General features: G+C 28.4%; 1 protein-coding gene across 1 annotated transcript; it reads left to right on the top strand.

The window, feature by feature from the left end:
* The first annotated feature begins 500 nt into the window (after positions 1 to 500).
* On the top strand, positions 501 to 11794 carry LOC128957992 (hemicentin-2-like). The gene is made up of 6 exons (XM_054303805.1): positions 501 to 877; positions 7719 to 8066; positions 8207 to 8506; positions 8688 to 10928; positions 11004 to 11369; positions 11445 to 11794. Exons 1-6 carry the CDS (start codon positions 775 to 777, stop codon positions 11726 to 11728), a joined length of 3642 nt encoding a protein of 1213 aa, XP_054159780.1. The 5' UTR covers positions 501 to 774; the 3' UTR covers positions 11729 to 11794.
* Positions 11795 to 16806: the final 5012 nt, after the last annotated feature.

Raw genomic sequence — 16806 nt, 5'->3', positions numbered from 1 at the left:
GTGGTAGCCGTCCCCGAGCTGAGCACATATGTGCACACACACATACATGTGCACAAATTTTTATACATACAGCCAAAAATTCACATACATAAGCAACACTTAAAAATATTGGGGTTTGCGGGAATTGATGACATCCCTGTCCTCTCTCTCTCTCTCTCTCTCTCTCTCTCTCTCTCTCTCTCACACACACACACACACACACACACACACACACACACACACACACACACACACACACACACACACACACATACATATACAAGTAGATGGCGTTTGTATAGAAAATTATTTTGTATATAGTTTTTAATACAGTGTAAACCAGCATGTATATAGGTTTTACCTGTAAAGTTTGCACTGTTGTGTGTGTGTGTGTGTGTGTGTAAACCCCCAGTGCTTTTGCGTAGTACCTGTATTACCTGTTGGCACCACCACTACCACCATTTGGCAATGCTAGTGCATTGAATTGTTAGGGGTACTGGTCTGGCAGTTAAGTTAGTTTAGTGGCAGTCAGTGGTCGAGACAACAACACACATAACTATACAGTATATTTGATATAATTATTATTATGTTATTTTTTATATACATGGCTATCATCAGTTAGGTCACTGTAGACCCATAAGTGATACATACATACCCGGGAAATATATATATATACATATATATACACACATTATCAGCACTTGGATTTGATTATTACCTATTATTATATGTGTATGTGATTTGATTTGTGTGATAATACCCGTCCGTGTGATTTGATTATTCAAATACAAAACAATGGCCACCACTACTACTACTATCACCGCAACCACACCATCATCATTAAGATTATCATCTGTGGTGCACTCATTGGTGGTACTTGTGTTGGTGACAATCAATGGTAAGTCACATATCATATATATAGCATATATAGATATATATATCCTAAAAAATATTATATATCAATATTTTTTTTAGTAGTAAAACATTGATATAGGATTAAGCTTTTATAAAAAAATCTTTATTATTATTTATTATACATATTGTATATTAATATTTTGTGTGTGTATGTACAGTATGTATGTGTATGTACAGTATGTATGTGTATGTACAGTATGTATGTGCATGTATATAAATTTATATACAATAATATTTTTATATATATACTTATATTATATTTATATTATAATCAAAACTGATAATCAATTATATCATATATTAAATTGAAATTTTGTTGCCCCTTTTTTTATCATGTAATCAAAATTTTGAATCATTTGAATACAATTAATACACAATTATGAAATTAGTTGTTATAAATTTTATATAAACAAACAAAACAAAATAGTTATGTCCATTAAAAATTACATTTTCATTTAACATTAAACAGTAATTTTTTTGAATACAATATCTTTATCTCACACTTAAGGAAAAAAGACATTTTTAATAGTAATAATAATAATATTATGTGTCGTTATATTAGTCATGATCTCTTGAAAAACACAACAACATATATATATATATATATTTATACTGTATATATCTATTACAGGTATATACAGGTATATTACACTTTAAAAATGTTGGGAATATATTAAATTTTATATTATATACCGTATATACCAGTGTGTATGTATGTATGTATGTGTGTGTGTGTGTATGTATGTATGTATGTATGTGTATGTATGTATGTATGTATGTGTGTATGTATATATGTATGTGTGTCTCTAATAAACTCAATGGCAGTCACTTTATTGTGTCTCAAATATCTTTCTCTCGTTTCCCAATATATGTCTCACGAGTCGGTTTGACCGGCCATTCGCGTGTGCCCTCTCTCTCTCTCTTTCTCTATTCAACCGTAACTCTCGTGAATGACTCACACCATACGGTATATACAAAAATACAACAATACCTGTGAGAGAGAGAGAGAGAGAGTCTGGCGCTCTTTCTTCAGAAGTGATGGCTATTTTTCTCTCCCTCTAACTCTCTCTCTCTCTCTCTCTCTCTCTATTCTCGCTAACTATTTATATTCCCTAAGCTTTTTGTTCCCTAAGATTTTCCCAATATATTTCAATATATTATTATATTATTATAAGTAGTATTCAATACTTACCATATGCTGACATACACACACTCACACACACACCGGCCTCACCCGTAATGGCAAAAATCTTAATACCTTATCTCTCTCTCTCTCTCTCTCTCTCTCTCTCTCTCTCTCTAATACATACTCACTCACTCACTTCAATCTCAATCAGTATGTATAAGCAATTAAGTCGGGTGCTCCCAAATTTGGTGTTTTTGTTGTTGTTGTGTTGTTGCTTATCCCGTACTCTCAACTCATCCAATATATATATATATATATATATACCAATGTTCTCCAATCCAGGAAAGTTATATATAAATATAATAATGTATTATATACAGCATACAAAAAATTAACCATACAAAATAGTTTTTACTTTTCATAATTTTCAACATTAACTCAGATTGTTTATCAAAAATTTATATATATTTATTTATTGAACTTATTATATATCTATTATATTAATATTATTTTTGATAAAGTACTTTTTTATTTTAATAATTAAAAAGCTAAAAAATTGACAAAACAAAAAATATAATTAAACTTAACTTTTAAAATTTGATTATTATATAACTAACTAAAATTAATAAAAGTTATAAAAGATATATTTTTTAATTATTAAATTTATATATATATACATATTTAGAATAATAATAATTAAGTAAATAGAATTAATGCTAATTATTATATATTATTGTTATTAGTATTACTAAATATTTATATAAAAATAGTTAAAAAAAATAATTAATAAAAATCAAGTTAAAAAATTGATAAAAACTAAGTGATTTGGCTATGAAATAATAATTATTGTAAATTAATTAAAAATATTAACTAAATTATAAACAATTTTTAAATTTTAATAATTTAAACTTCCAATAATCCAACAAATACTTGAAACAATTCATATTCAGATTGATAAACAATCTGAGTAAATGATGAAAATTATGAAAAGTAAAAACTATTTTGTATGGTTAATTTTTTGTATGCTGTATACAATACATTATTATATTTATATATAACTTTCCTGGATTGGAGAACATTAATATATACTATATATATATAATATAATATATGCTTTTAAACTCGTTTCTAATTTTTTTTCTTTTTGCTATATTTTGGATGTTTTATATATTATATATACATATATATGTTGTGCGGCTATTATATATATACAGTACAGTATATACTGATGAACATTAAATTCATTATAAGCAGCAGCAAAAAAAAGTTATGCTAAAATATATAATAGTAAATATATATATAACGAAAAAATGTTTTATTTTTGGGTGTTTTCATACAGTCATAGCCTGGTGTGTGTGTGTGTGTGTGTGTGTCTCAAACAGTCTAATACTGAATTTATTAGTATTAGTATTATTATTAAAGCACTTTTTTAAGGGTGTGTTACCTAAAAAAAAATAAAATAAAAATGCTTAAAACTAAAAACCAAAGCAAAATCTCCCTAAAGTAAAAAACTAATCTTTTTGACGAATAGATGCAAAGATAGAGTCAGTTATATATATATATATATTAAAACATATAGTTATATACCAGTGCCAGAGGCCTTTTTTGGTGTGTGTGTGTGTGTTGGGGAACAGGTATATACATACATATATATGTATATATATATATATAACTAACTAGAAAATGTTATAATACGGCTTTGGTCATTACACCATCGACAAACTTAATATACATACATACTGTACATACACACACACACATAAACCAGCCATGCCATCCCTAAGCCTGAGCACAGCCATCCCATGCCAATCCAACCACCACCAGGTGTGTGTGTGTGTGTATTAAGTAAAGGAATTGAAGGGAATATGGCGTCCAGTAATAAGCTTAGAGTTAGAGAGAGAGAGAGAGAGAGAGAGAAGTTGATGGCCTCAAGCAAATACACCAGAAAAGAGAGAGAGAGAGAGAGAACTCAAGGACAGGGCTTTTAAAAACACTGTAATTTATAAACTAATGTCAAAATTTATGCGAATATCATGTCATTTACTCTCCGGACTACTCACTCACACCAACAAAAAGATAGAGAGAGAGAGAGAGAGAGAAAGAAAAAAAAATCTCTCAAATCTCTCCCCACTCCTTACGATTTATTCACCACCAAAATTAGACACTAAGATAGTTAGAGAGAGAGAGAGAGAAAGAAAGAGAGATATATAATATAATAATACGAAAAATAAAGAGAGAGAGAGAGAGAGAGAGACCTGTTTTCTCTTTCTCCAGTAATTTGCGCCAATCGTTCAGCCCTTACCTCTTAGACCTGGACTCTCGACTCTCCACAACAACAGCACACAAATGAAAAACCATTTCCTTTGTTCCCATCTCTCTCTCTCTCTCTCTCTCTCTCACTCACTCACTCTCAAGTGTGTGTGTGTGTGTGTGTGTGAGTCGAAAGGAAATAACAATGCGTTCACTTTTTCTCTCGTGTCTGTCCCTCCACTACACTATTACTACTACTACTACTACTATAAGAGGGGGAGAGCTATCCTGAGAAAGAGAGAGAGAGAGAGAGAGAGAGAGAGAGAGAGAGAGGCCATGACAGCCCTCGCAATCGTTGGGTTATTATTATTATTATCGTTACTATCGTTATGCATGAGATGGTTGTGTTTACTTAACAAAAGACAAGTCCATAAAAATGAGATTTTCATTTGAAATATAATATAAAAATTATATTTTAAAAGAGAAAATCTTGAAGAGTTAGCTCTCAATTCATTCAATTCATTGCTTTTATACAAAATATTTTTTTAATCTTAAAATCTAAACCTTTTTTATTATTATTATATATATATTTAAAAGATATTATTATTATTTTTCTCTTATTCTTATTCTTCTTCATCGTCGTCTTCTTTATGATTATTATTATTATTATTTGATTATATTTTCTTTAAATGTCTTACTTTTTATTATCAAATGATGATTCAGAGAGAGAGAGAGAGAGAGAGAGAGAGAGAAATAACATAATAGTAGACAATTGTAAGACAATTTAAATATATATTCATATATGATATATATATATATAAGTGAAGATTTTAATGTATTTTTTATTTATTTTAGTTTTTTTTAAATATATATATATATATATATTAAACAAAAAAATAAATCCAAAGTTATTATCCTAAGCTATACTACTCTTTTTAAAAATCTATTTAAAAAATGACTGAACCATAAAAACGATCATTAAATTCAATTGAATTGACTTTTGAGATAATGTTGAAATATAATACTTTTTTTTGAAAATTATTTTGTTTAATATATAATACAAATACACAGTAAATATATATAATATGATATCGAAATCTAGATTAAGATTTTTTTTGTTGTTGTCGGCTACCGATTCGTGATATTAAAAAAACATATTTAATTTTAATCTATAAGGAGTTTTAATCATATGTTTTAAAGAGAGAGAGAGAGAGAGAAAGAGAGAGAGAAAGAGAGAAACAATTAATACACAAAACAATTGAATAGAAAAAAAGTATTATTAATATATTTTTTTTGAAAAACTTGTAATTTATATGAAAAGCGATACTATTATACAAAGATATAAAGTACCGTATCGTACAATACAGGTATATACTGTATATACCTGTATATGATATCTACTGTATCTATATATCTATCTATCCATTGAATAGTAGTAACAAATTGTTGTATTTATTTTATTTATTTATTTTGTTGTTGTAGTTGTCTATTGTTATACTATTGTTATTATTTCGGTTAAATGTCTAACGAGTTGTCAGACAATTGACTGTAAAAATCTATATAAAAAATTATTATTATTATTATTATTTAGTTTTTTTTTGAATGTGTTGTTAGTTAACTACAGTAGTAGTAACACATCATAACAAGAAAATCTAGAAATATTTATATATAAAAAATGATTATTTTTTAGAAAAAACTGAAATATACAGTGTATACAGTATATACGGTATATAAAATGTTAAATAAAAAATGATTTTCATGTATTTTATTTTGAAAAGTCAAATAATAAGTCAAATGACATATAAGTTAAATCTGGTTCAAAAATATCTCATACTTGTATACCTATCACTCTATAAGTCAGGTAATACTATATATATATACTGTATAAATACAGTATATATATGTTGTTATTGGCTATGAATAAAAATGGGATCGCAATCAATGTCTTGTTTGCCCCCAATCTCAAGGAAGTCTGACCTCTGGGATCGTTAGATTTTGCTAAAAGTGCTCATTTTGATTGTCAGATCAGAAAAAACTATATATATATATATAAGTATACATAAACTTTATATACTTTATATATATATATATTTAAGCAGTTTTTATTAGTCAACACTAGTTTTTTTCAAGTTTTATTTTTGTGTATGTATTGGGAGAGGGGTTTGGAAAACTAGTCTTCAAATATATATATATATATATATATATATATATATATAATAAATAAATATACTATAAATATAAAAAAATGTTTTAATATGTAATACATTGAATACTAGATTTTTTTTCTCTCTCTCTCCTCTTTAATAATTTTTTCCTCAAATGTTTAGCAACTTTTTTTAAAATATATATAACTAGTATTTTATTATTTTTTATTATATTTATAATCAAACGAGAAATTTTTGCATAAAATATCGATTAAGAGTTAAGAGTATATACAGTATATATATATATACTGTATATAAAGTTATTGATTATAATTTATTTAGTTTTATATAATAATAATAATAATAATATTTAGTTAAACTTTTTTGGAAATTAATTTACGATATCCGTTGCTCATTAAATAAATAATAATTTTATCATTAGTTTATCATTATTTTATTTCGTTATCCAATTTTATCATTATTATTATTATCATTCAATAGCATCTAAAAAATAAAATTCAATAGTATTTTATATACTGTATATACAATTCAAATAAAATGTTTAAACGTTTGATTTTTATCATACAATATATATGATAGATAGGACAGACACACATAAAACTAAGTGTATAATCAAATATATATATATAAAGTCAGAAAAAAATGTTTGTTTTAAATCAAATAAAAATTTTTTTAAAAAAAAGTTTTCAATTTGATTCAAACCCAACAGTTTGATTATTTGATTTGATTTTGAGTTTTAGTAGTAGTAGTAGTAGTAGTAGTTGTTGTTGTGATTTTTATACAACAAACCCCTATATGCTAGTATGTTATGTGATAAGTTTGATTGAGAGGCCGGTTATGTTTGTATGTATGTGTGTATTGTCAATATATATACAGTATATATATATATATATAAAATCTACAAATATATACACAGTATTTGATATAATATAAATCAAAAAATGATCGCATCATTGAGTCGACTATTTATTTAATATATATATATATATATTGTATATAAATTATATATATATATATGTCTAAAAACTTTAAGGGAGAGGCACCTGTAATAATAGGCAAGCAGTCATACATTGAAAATTGCACTTGAATTTTAAGAGAGAGAGAGAGAGAGAGAGAGAGAGAAAACTAACCATAATTTTGATTTATATAATATTAATAATACGATTACTAATACTACTATAAAATAAAACTATGCGAAACTATTTCCAACTTTTTTTTAAACATTTAAGTGTTTCATTTGAAATGATTATATAATAATAAAAAAAAATTAATATTATTTAAAGGAGGCGTCCGATCGCAACAAATAGAGCCGACGGGCAATAGGGATGCCATTGAAGGCGAGACCATTAGATTGGATTGTCGTTTCAATCCCCAATTGTTGGGACCAAATGCCAATAAATTGATCTACTATTGGCACCGGACAAACAATGCCCGTACGGATCCGGTAGCCATCAATGAAAACCCGTTGGAATCGGACTATACAGTTGAACATAGTGTCAATGAAGGCAAATACGATTTGGTTATCAAAAAGGCTCAGTACGACAGAGACAATGGCCAGTTCGAGTGCAAGATCAAGGAGGCCGGCAATGGTGCCGAAATTAAGAGCCAGTCCTATGCTGTGACTATATTAAGTAAGGGGATTGTCCATTAAAAAAAACATTAAAAATTATAATAATATATGACCTGTTCCTATCATTATTAATAATAATATGCATATTAAATCGTTTTTTTTTGTTTGCTACTGTGCCTTAATTTTTTTTGATGCTACCAGTCCCGCCCGGACCACCAGTGATCACACCCTTGAATCCAGTGGCACGCGAAGGTGAACTGTTTGAGCTGAGCTGTTCCAGTCAGGGCGGCAGTCCCGACCCGAGTGTCCAATGGTTTCGCGACAATCAACCCCTTGACGGACAGGTGACTCGTGGCCTAACCAAAGACAAGCCTACTGTCAATAAGCTGACTATTGATCCGCAACTTGAACTCGATCGGGCCATCTATAGGTGCACAGTCTGGAACCGGGCTATCAGAGAGGACAAGAAAATGGAGGCTTACGTTCCGCTAACTGTTCACTGTATGTATTAATACTTAATGATATGTAATAATGATTACTTGTAATAATACAATATATCATAAGTACAGTAATACTTATACAGTAGTTATAGACAGTAGTATATCTAACTGTCACCTATTGTTGTGTCTCTCAAGAGAGTCTATCAATCTATAAATAATGACTTTGTTTGTGCGCTCATTAGATAAGCCACGTCTGACTGTCGGCCCCTATAACCCACTGAAGGTGTCTGTAGACGGAAACGCTGAGATGAGCTGCACTGTTGAATCCAATCCACCGGTGCGTAGCGTCAAGTGGATGAAAAACGGACAGATCTTAACCAATACTAACAATCATACTATTATTCGTGTCAAACCTGACGACTCCGGAAAATACGAGTGCGTGGCCGACAACGGTGTCGGCGGCCAACCGGCTAAAGAGTCGCTAGAGTTGGCCGTACTTTACGGTCCGAAAGTGAATGTCGTACCCGAACGCGAGGCTGTCAACGACGAAACACTGAATGTTAAGTGCAATATAGCCTCAAATCCTAAACCACATACCGTTGTCTGGCTTAAGGAAAACGATCCGTCATTCAAACAGACCGGTACAGTGTTGGCCTTGAATCGGATTAAAGCCGACGATACCGGCAACTATGTATGTGTGGCCAGTGCCAATCTGAAACCGTCGGGTGCCTCGGAGGGTATCGAACGGACACATAACGCTACCGTTAGAATACGTGTGAAACATAGACCGGGCGAAACGGAAATACTACCCGCGAATCCGGTAGCCATTGCCGGCAAACCGTTTACCTTGACCTGTAACTCGAAGCCACCCGGTTTTCCCGAACCCGAGTATCGCTGGTGGCGCGAAGGTCAGGAACAACAGGAATTGGGTCGACGAGTAAACTATACGTTCATCGCTGTCCACGTCAGTCACGAAGGTCGCTATTTTTGCGAACCGTCCAATTCGCTGGGCAAAGGTCAACAGGGTTCGGTCTATTTGACCGTAAACGAGGCGCCACACGTGACCATTCCGATGAAACCCCAGTTTATCGGCAAAGAGGGCGACCGAAACTTTAAGCTAACCTGTATTTCCCGATCGAAACCGAAGGCCAATGTTGTCTGGTTGCAAAACGATGCCGAAATTACGGCCGATAACATGCAGTTCCGGATCGAGAAGAAGGAAAACTTGGAAGCGGCCGAAGTCTATAACATACAGACAACTCTGTACTTCGAGTCGATGGCCCGCAAGGGAACCAATTCGCTGACGGCCAACGACAGAGGCCGCTATACCTGTTTGTTTGACAACGGTATTGGCCAGTCGGCCAAATCGACTACTGTCCTGCGTATTGAACATTCGCCAGTCGTACGCCATTCGTACAATCGGGTGGCCTTTGATTTCGGCGAAACAGCTGTACTCCAGTGCAAAATGTCGGCCTATCCGGCACCGAAATTTGAATGGTATTTCAAAGGCAAAACATTGGACAGCTTTAGTGACCGCTATCAGACCAATGTTACCGAACTGGGCGACGACATTCATGTGGGTACACTGTCCATACGCAGCACCCGGGAATCGGATTACGGCGACTATACGTGTCGGGCGTTCAATTCGGTGGCCGACGATGATGAAAAAACTATTATCAAATTGGCCAAAAAATCGGCACCCGAAATGCCAATGCAATTGGAAATGGTCGAAGTGTTGTCCGATTCGGTGATCCTGAGATGGGCTGAAGGTTTCAATGGTGGCTTCGGTAATACAGAATATGTGGTCACCTATAATGATGGCGATCGTTGGCGTAACGAGTCGTGCCGTAGTCTAAATCCGTGCAAAATTACTGGACTAGAGTCGCGACACGAGTACCAGTTTCGTGTGTTGGCCGTCAATCCGCGCGGCTATAGTCCCTATTCGGAGGAGATCCGAGTGACCACTAAAGTCAATCTAAAAGATATGCCCAATGCTTTCGATTCACTTTACGATCGCGAGAAGAATACACTGGTATTCAATGTCGAGGCACCGGATGTTGCCCTTAAACTGGTGGCCAAAATCGAAATTCGTAGCGAAAATAACGGCGAATGGAAACAATTGACAACTGTTCCCATAATTTCCAGTCAAGAAACTGTTTACTTGAAGGCAACGTCCGAAGAGATTAGCGATATTCGTGTAATACTTTGTCTTCAGAGTAACGATTCGTGGTGTGGTTACGAACATCTGGTCAAAATGGACAGCATCTATGCCCGTGAGGCCAAAAGCATTACTGCCGACTACTTGATGACCGTCATAGTAGTTGCCAGTGTTAGCGCACTGGCCGTTGTGGCCATCATATTGTGCTGTTGTTGGCGACGCAGTGACAAATCTGATAAAAAAGACTACGAATCCGATTCGACATCTGGTCGTCCAAAGGTGACCACTATTAGCCAACCGTTTTACGCCACACACGATAACAAAGGTATTATTATTATTGTCGGGAAATCTAATAGATTGGGATCTAATGTGACTTTTTTGTTGATGTTGTTGTTATCAGGTCTTATGTCGGACGTAGACACAAACAAGTTGTCGCCGCCAATGTATTCGCCAACTGTCGACTCGATGGGCGGCCATATACCGCAAAACTACTACCTGACCGGCGAAAGCAACGATCCGAGTCCCGGTGCCAGCACTGGAACCGGTCAGATAGAACTGTGGAATATGATCAAAGACGATATGATGAACGACAGTCCCAATGGCGGTCCAATTGATCCGATAAACGGTATGCCCTATCATCAGACATACGGAGCGCCGCCACCGCACATGCAAATGGATCCCAATGGCTATATCGGCGGTTATGGCTATTATCCGCACGAAGGCTATCAGCAGCTGAACGACGAAATGAATCGCAAGAATAATATGCGTAAGTCTTTTGTTTGTTTGCTTTTGTTTTTTTTGTCGACACAAACGCTGACATCTTCTTGATCTCCATCTTCAGAAATGGCATACTATGAGGAAATGGGTGCCAATCCGTACGGTACGGCAGCTCATATGGGTATGGATATGATGTCGGCCAACGATGCCATGATGTCAGTAGTGAACAACCATCAGATGATGAACGGCGATCCCAATCAAATGATGCCACCCATAGATCCAATGCCGCCAAATATGACACAACAACTACAACAACAACAACAACAACAGCACATGTCCTACGATGTCGAGGACATGGAGTACCAAACAAATCGAAACGGACGAGTCATTAGAGAGATAATTGTTTAGAAAAAAAATTAATTAATTGTTGATTTGATTAGTTTTTTATTATTATAATTATTATTATTATTTTTTAATTGTATATGTATGTGTGTGTGTGTGTAAATTATTATTATTATTATTTTAATTAATTAATTAATTATTACATTTATTATTATAATTATTATAATTATTGCTCAAAATGCCAAAGCATTCATAAATAGATAGAAAGAGAGAGAGAGAGAGAGAGAGAGAGAGAGAGAGAGAGAGAGAGACATACATAGAGATTGAATATTTTTATATATATATAAAAAATCAACAAATTTTAGGCCAAACTCCAGTCATTATTATTATTATTATTATTATTAATTATTTTCTATTAATACTATTATATATATATATATATAATTGATTAGACATCAAACAAAACTAGAAAACTATTTTTTTTAGTTGAAAATAACAAACTTTTTATTTGTTTGTTTAAATTTAGACTTTAATTTAGACATGAATTTATAATGACTGAATCAATTGGATGTCTTTTTTTCTATAAAAAATAATAATAATAATTATCTCATCCATCCATCCATTCATTCCATGAATCCATTCCTCCAATTCATACATACATTAATTCATTAATTAATTCATCCATTCATTCAATCATTTATATTATTTGTTGTAAATATTTATATATTAATTAATTAATTAATTGATTGATTTTCCATTGATTGTTATCATAATTATTACATGTATATCATTATATCACATTCATCCGCATATTTTCATATTTGATTGATATAAATATATATATATTTAATTGTTTTTAATAATTTGTTTAACACAAATTATTAAAAACAACTATTAATAATAATAATAATATTAATAATATTTAATAAGTGAAATACAGATTTTTTTTAGATTTATTTATATAATAATAAACATCTAATTTTTAATAATATACCATAAATTTACATATATATATAAAATATATAAATAAATAAATATAGACATAGATTATAGGCATTATTTGCTCATTAAATGACAAATTTTAAGTTTGTTATACTTAAAAAAAACAAAACTAAAAATAAAACTTTACTTAAAAATCTCATAAAATTTCAATTTTTAAGAGCATTCAAGTGTTCATTGAATTACATATACATTATTTTTTTTATATAAATCTTTAGAAACTAATTGTTATTATTATTTAATTTAATAAAAAACTATATTTTTTATAAACATATATATATAGTATATATATATATATATATTATTTTTATCTGTTGATATATATACTATATTTCGATCTCAATTGTGACTTAAAAAACAAAAAAAAATACTTAATTGCAATTAATGTGCCTTTAATTTAATAAAAAACTATTTGAAAATATTATTTATATAACAATTTAAAAAAAATATTTTTTTATACAAAAAATAATAATATACTATACAATCAAATGTGTTATATATTTTTTTCGGTGTATTTTTATATAATAATTTAAATGAATAAACTTCTATTTTTGTATAATAATGTTAAAAATAAAATTAAATAAAATATTCATTGAAATTATAGTTTTTTCTTTTTTTAAAAATAATTATTAATATTAATTTAATTAATGATATAATAATATTGTAGATATTTCAAGTAATTTAAATTTTTCATAATAAATATTTATTTTTTGTTATTATTTATGTGTATATAAATACAAATAGATAAAACAAAATTAATTTTATATGAAAAACTTATAACATGTAAACAAAATATTTCAATTACAATAATAACATTAATATTTACATAATGTTTATTTAAACAATAATAGTTTATTAATTATGTAATAATAATAATAATAATACTGTTAATTATTATTATGTATTAATTGCCAGATAACTAAAAAAATTAATTAATTAATCGGATTCTGTTGAACTTAATTTTTTTTTTTTAAATTTTATTTACAACTTTTATTTTTCAGATTTAATAATTATATTAAATAAAATATTTTTGCTATTAATAAATAGTTTTAATGAAATTAAAAAAAATAATTTTCACAATATGAAATGATGAGTATATATATATAAAATATTATTATTAAATTTTAAATTGTTTTTTTAAATAACATATGAATACTATAAATCAATTGATTATTTTTGAAAATAATTTAATAATAATAAATGATTTGCACTAAAATTTACGCACATTATAGCAAACTCCCAGTTATTCATTGGAAATAAATCCAAACAATAGAAACCAATGACCGATCCATTCAAACGTTCAATCGTTGACTGGATTTTCCATTTCTGGCGATACGATAGTCGATGGGAACGACATATATATAGGACTGGAGTAGACGTCGGGGTCGATGTGCTAAACGTGTAATACGTGCGCACAAAAGATTAGTTAATTAAAACAATGAAAACAACAAAATAAATATTAATATTATTGAACCAAACAATTTTGTTTGTCGATCGTTGATTAGAAACAACATTAGTTCAAAACCGACTATCGATACATAATAGATGGCAAACATTATATATTTGTAAAATTTGTTAACATTTTTAATCACTTGTGTTAGCATAGAATGTTTGATCAATTGTTTATGAATATCTGGATAGTAATCAAAAATAGACGCCAATAGTTAGCAAACGATTGATTTCATTGAATACATATTTAATATAATTATTGATTAGTAAACCGCAACCAACTGATGAAAACAATAGCGTATAGGATAACTGGGTATATATTATAGTTGATAATAAACCAATTGCTACTATAATTATTGTTTGAATTATTACTAATCTATTATTAGTACTATCATATAGTTTATCAATATAGGATAAATAGATCATATATGTATAACCAATATTAGTCCATATGATAATCGACCTGTTAATAAGCCAACTATTAGTTTGTAAATTGGTATCAATTGTTTTCTATGAAAAGTTAGGATTTGTATTAATAGTATTAAAATTGTGGTAAAAAAAATGAAAAGTCTGTTATCATAAACGATGCCAAACGTGTATTTTTGAACAGTATGTTTAACGGATCGCATACCAGTTCACGTATCCATTGTTTGTCTAACAAACCCGACACTAGAAATCGCAAACAAAATACAGATAATATTAAATCGACACAAATTATACCTAATAAGTGACGCTTAGGTATAGTATTATTATTAATAATATTATTGAGAGTATAATCAAAACTATATATTAATATATAGTATTTAACTAAATTATCTTCAATTTTATTAACAATTTTATCCATATTATATAATTATTAGGATTATTATTAATATTGTTAATATTAATTTTTAAAAAATATAATAATTATATTTAATACTCAACTATAAATTTCAATAATAAAACTCAAATATAAATAATATAATTTTGTTTAACTATGAATAATAAATTATAGTTTAATAATTAACAATAATATATATTATATATTAACATATAATTGATTGATTTATAATAATATAAACAAAATAATATATTTATAGAATAAAAATAATTTGATTTTGTAATTATTATTTTTAAATGTAAGTAAAATTTTTCTATTAATTATTATTTTTGTTTTAACAATAATTTATTTTCATAAGTAAAAAAAAGATACTTATAATACATATAAAAATAGTTAATTATATAATCAATATCTAATAATTATTAATTAATAAGTGTATTCACAAATAAAACTAACTAATATAGTAATTAGTTTTGATTTGTGTATAATTTTTGTTTTGCAATATTTTTCTGCAATTGAAAAAAACAATATTTATAAATAATACATATAAAAATATAGTTAATTATATAATCAATATTATTAATAATTTTTATGCATAATATAAGATATTTTCAATAAATCTATTAAACAAATAAGTTTATTATTGTATAAATTAAATAACCAGTTGAGAATGCTAGAAAGCATTTCCATACGAAATCCTAATACGAATTAAAAATTAAATTCGAATTTTATGATTCATAACAAAATAAACTCAACTGTATATTTATGTGAGGTATCAAATGATTCAGTATACACAAAATAAACAACTATAATCAAAAAATTTCCGCCATTTTCTTTTTTTTTGTTGATGCTCTATACTATTCTAAAAATTGAAATTTTTACCAATTTACTTTGGCCGCCATTTTTTCTATATTATTAAAATTTTTAATGCTGATTCTTATGCCTGTTTTTTGATGCTTTATTCAAACCTATACTCAAAAATTTTCATCTAAACTTTTTTTTTGGCCACAATTTTCTCTATGTTCCCAAAAAAAAATATCAAAATTGCAATACCGATTTCTATAGCTAATTTTTGATGCTAATTTATCAAAATCTGAAATTAAAATTGCAAAATGCGAAAGTTATATTTTGCTACAAACAGACCGACAGACATACAGAATTCAGATACGTACTCCTTTCAGCAGTTCGTGAAAATAATAGTATACCTGTAATAGTAATTATAGACGAAATTTATTAAAGCAAATTCAACCAAAAATATTACACAATAAATAACATACTGTATAATTATGATATATATATATATATATATATATTACAGTAATATTACAGTATTAGAAAACTAGCAATTATTAATGAAAAATGTGAATATAAATTCAGATAAATAATTTACAGTATAATACTTTTAATATAAATTAATAAAAATTAATACAAACAAATATATTCATAAAATATCCTAAAATATTGATTGCAATTAAATTACATTTTTATCAATATATATATTATTACAATAATATTAATATATCTGTTTACATGTTTTATAATATACTAGTATTTGATATTTTTAACATTAGTTCGTATTATGTAATTATGATAAACTTTATATTAAAATTAAATTAAAATTGATATTATTGTTTATATAAAAAAAATATTTAATTGTCAGAATAAATGTTTACTATTTATTTATTGAGAATATATTATTAATTATTTAGTTATAAAATACATTAGTTAAAATAAATAAATAAATAATAAGTTAATTTTAATTTATATAAAATTTTCAAAAACATAAAAAATGTTAATTTACAAGACTATGGGTATAATTATAATTACTTATATACTGTATATATATAAATACAGTAGTTGTTTACTATTTATATAA

This window comes from Oppia nitens, unplaced genomic scaffold, assembly GCF_028296485.1.
Source record: "Oppia nitens isolate AA-2021 unplaced genomic scaffold, nextdenovo-longstitch-racon4-pilon3 scaffold3_pilon_pilon_pilon, whole genome shotgun sequence".
In the NCBI taxonomy this organism is placed as follows: Eukaryota; Metazoa; Arthropoda; class Arachnida; order Sarcoptiformes; family Oppiidae; genus Oppia; species Oppia nitens.
Note: the sequence above shows the minus strand (reverse complement) of the source record. Positions and strands in the feature narration are given on the sequence as shown.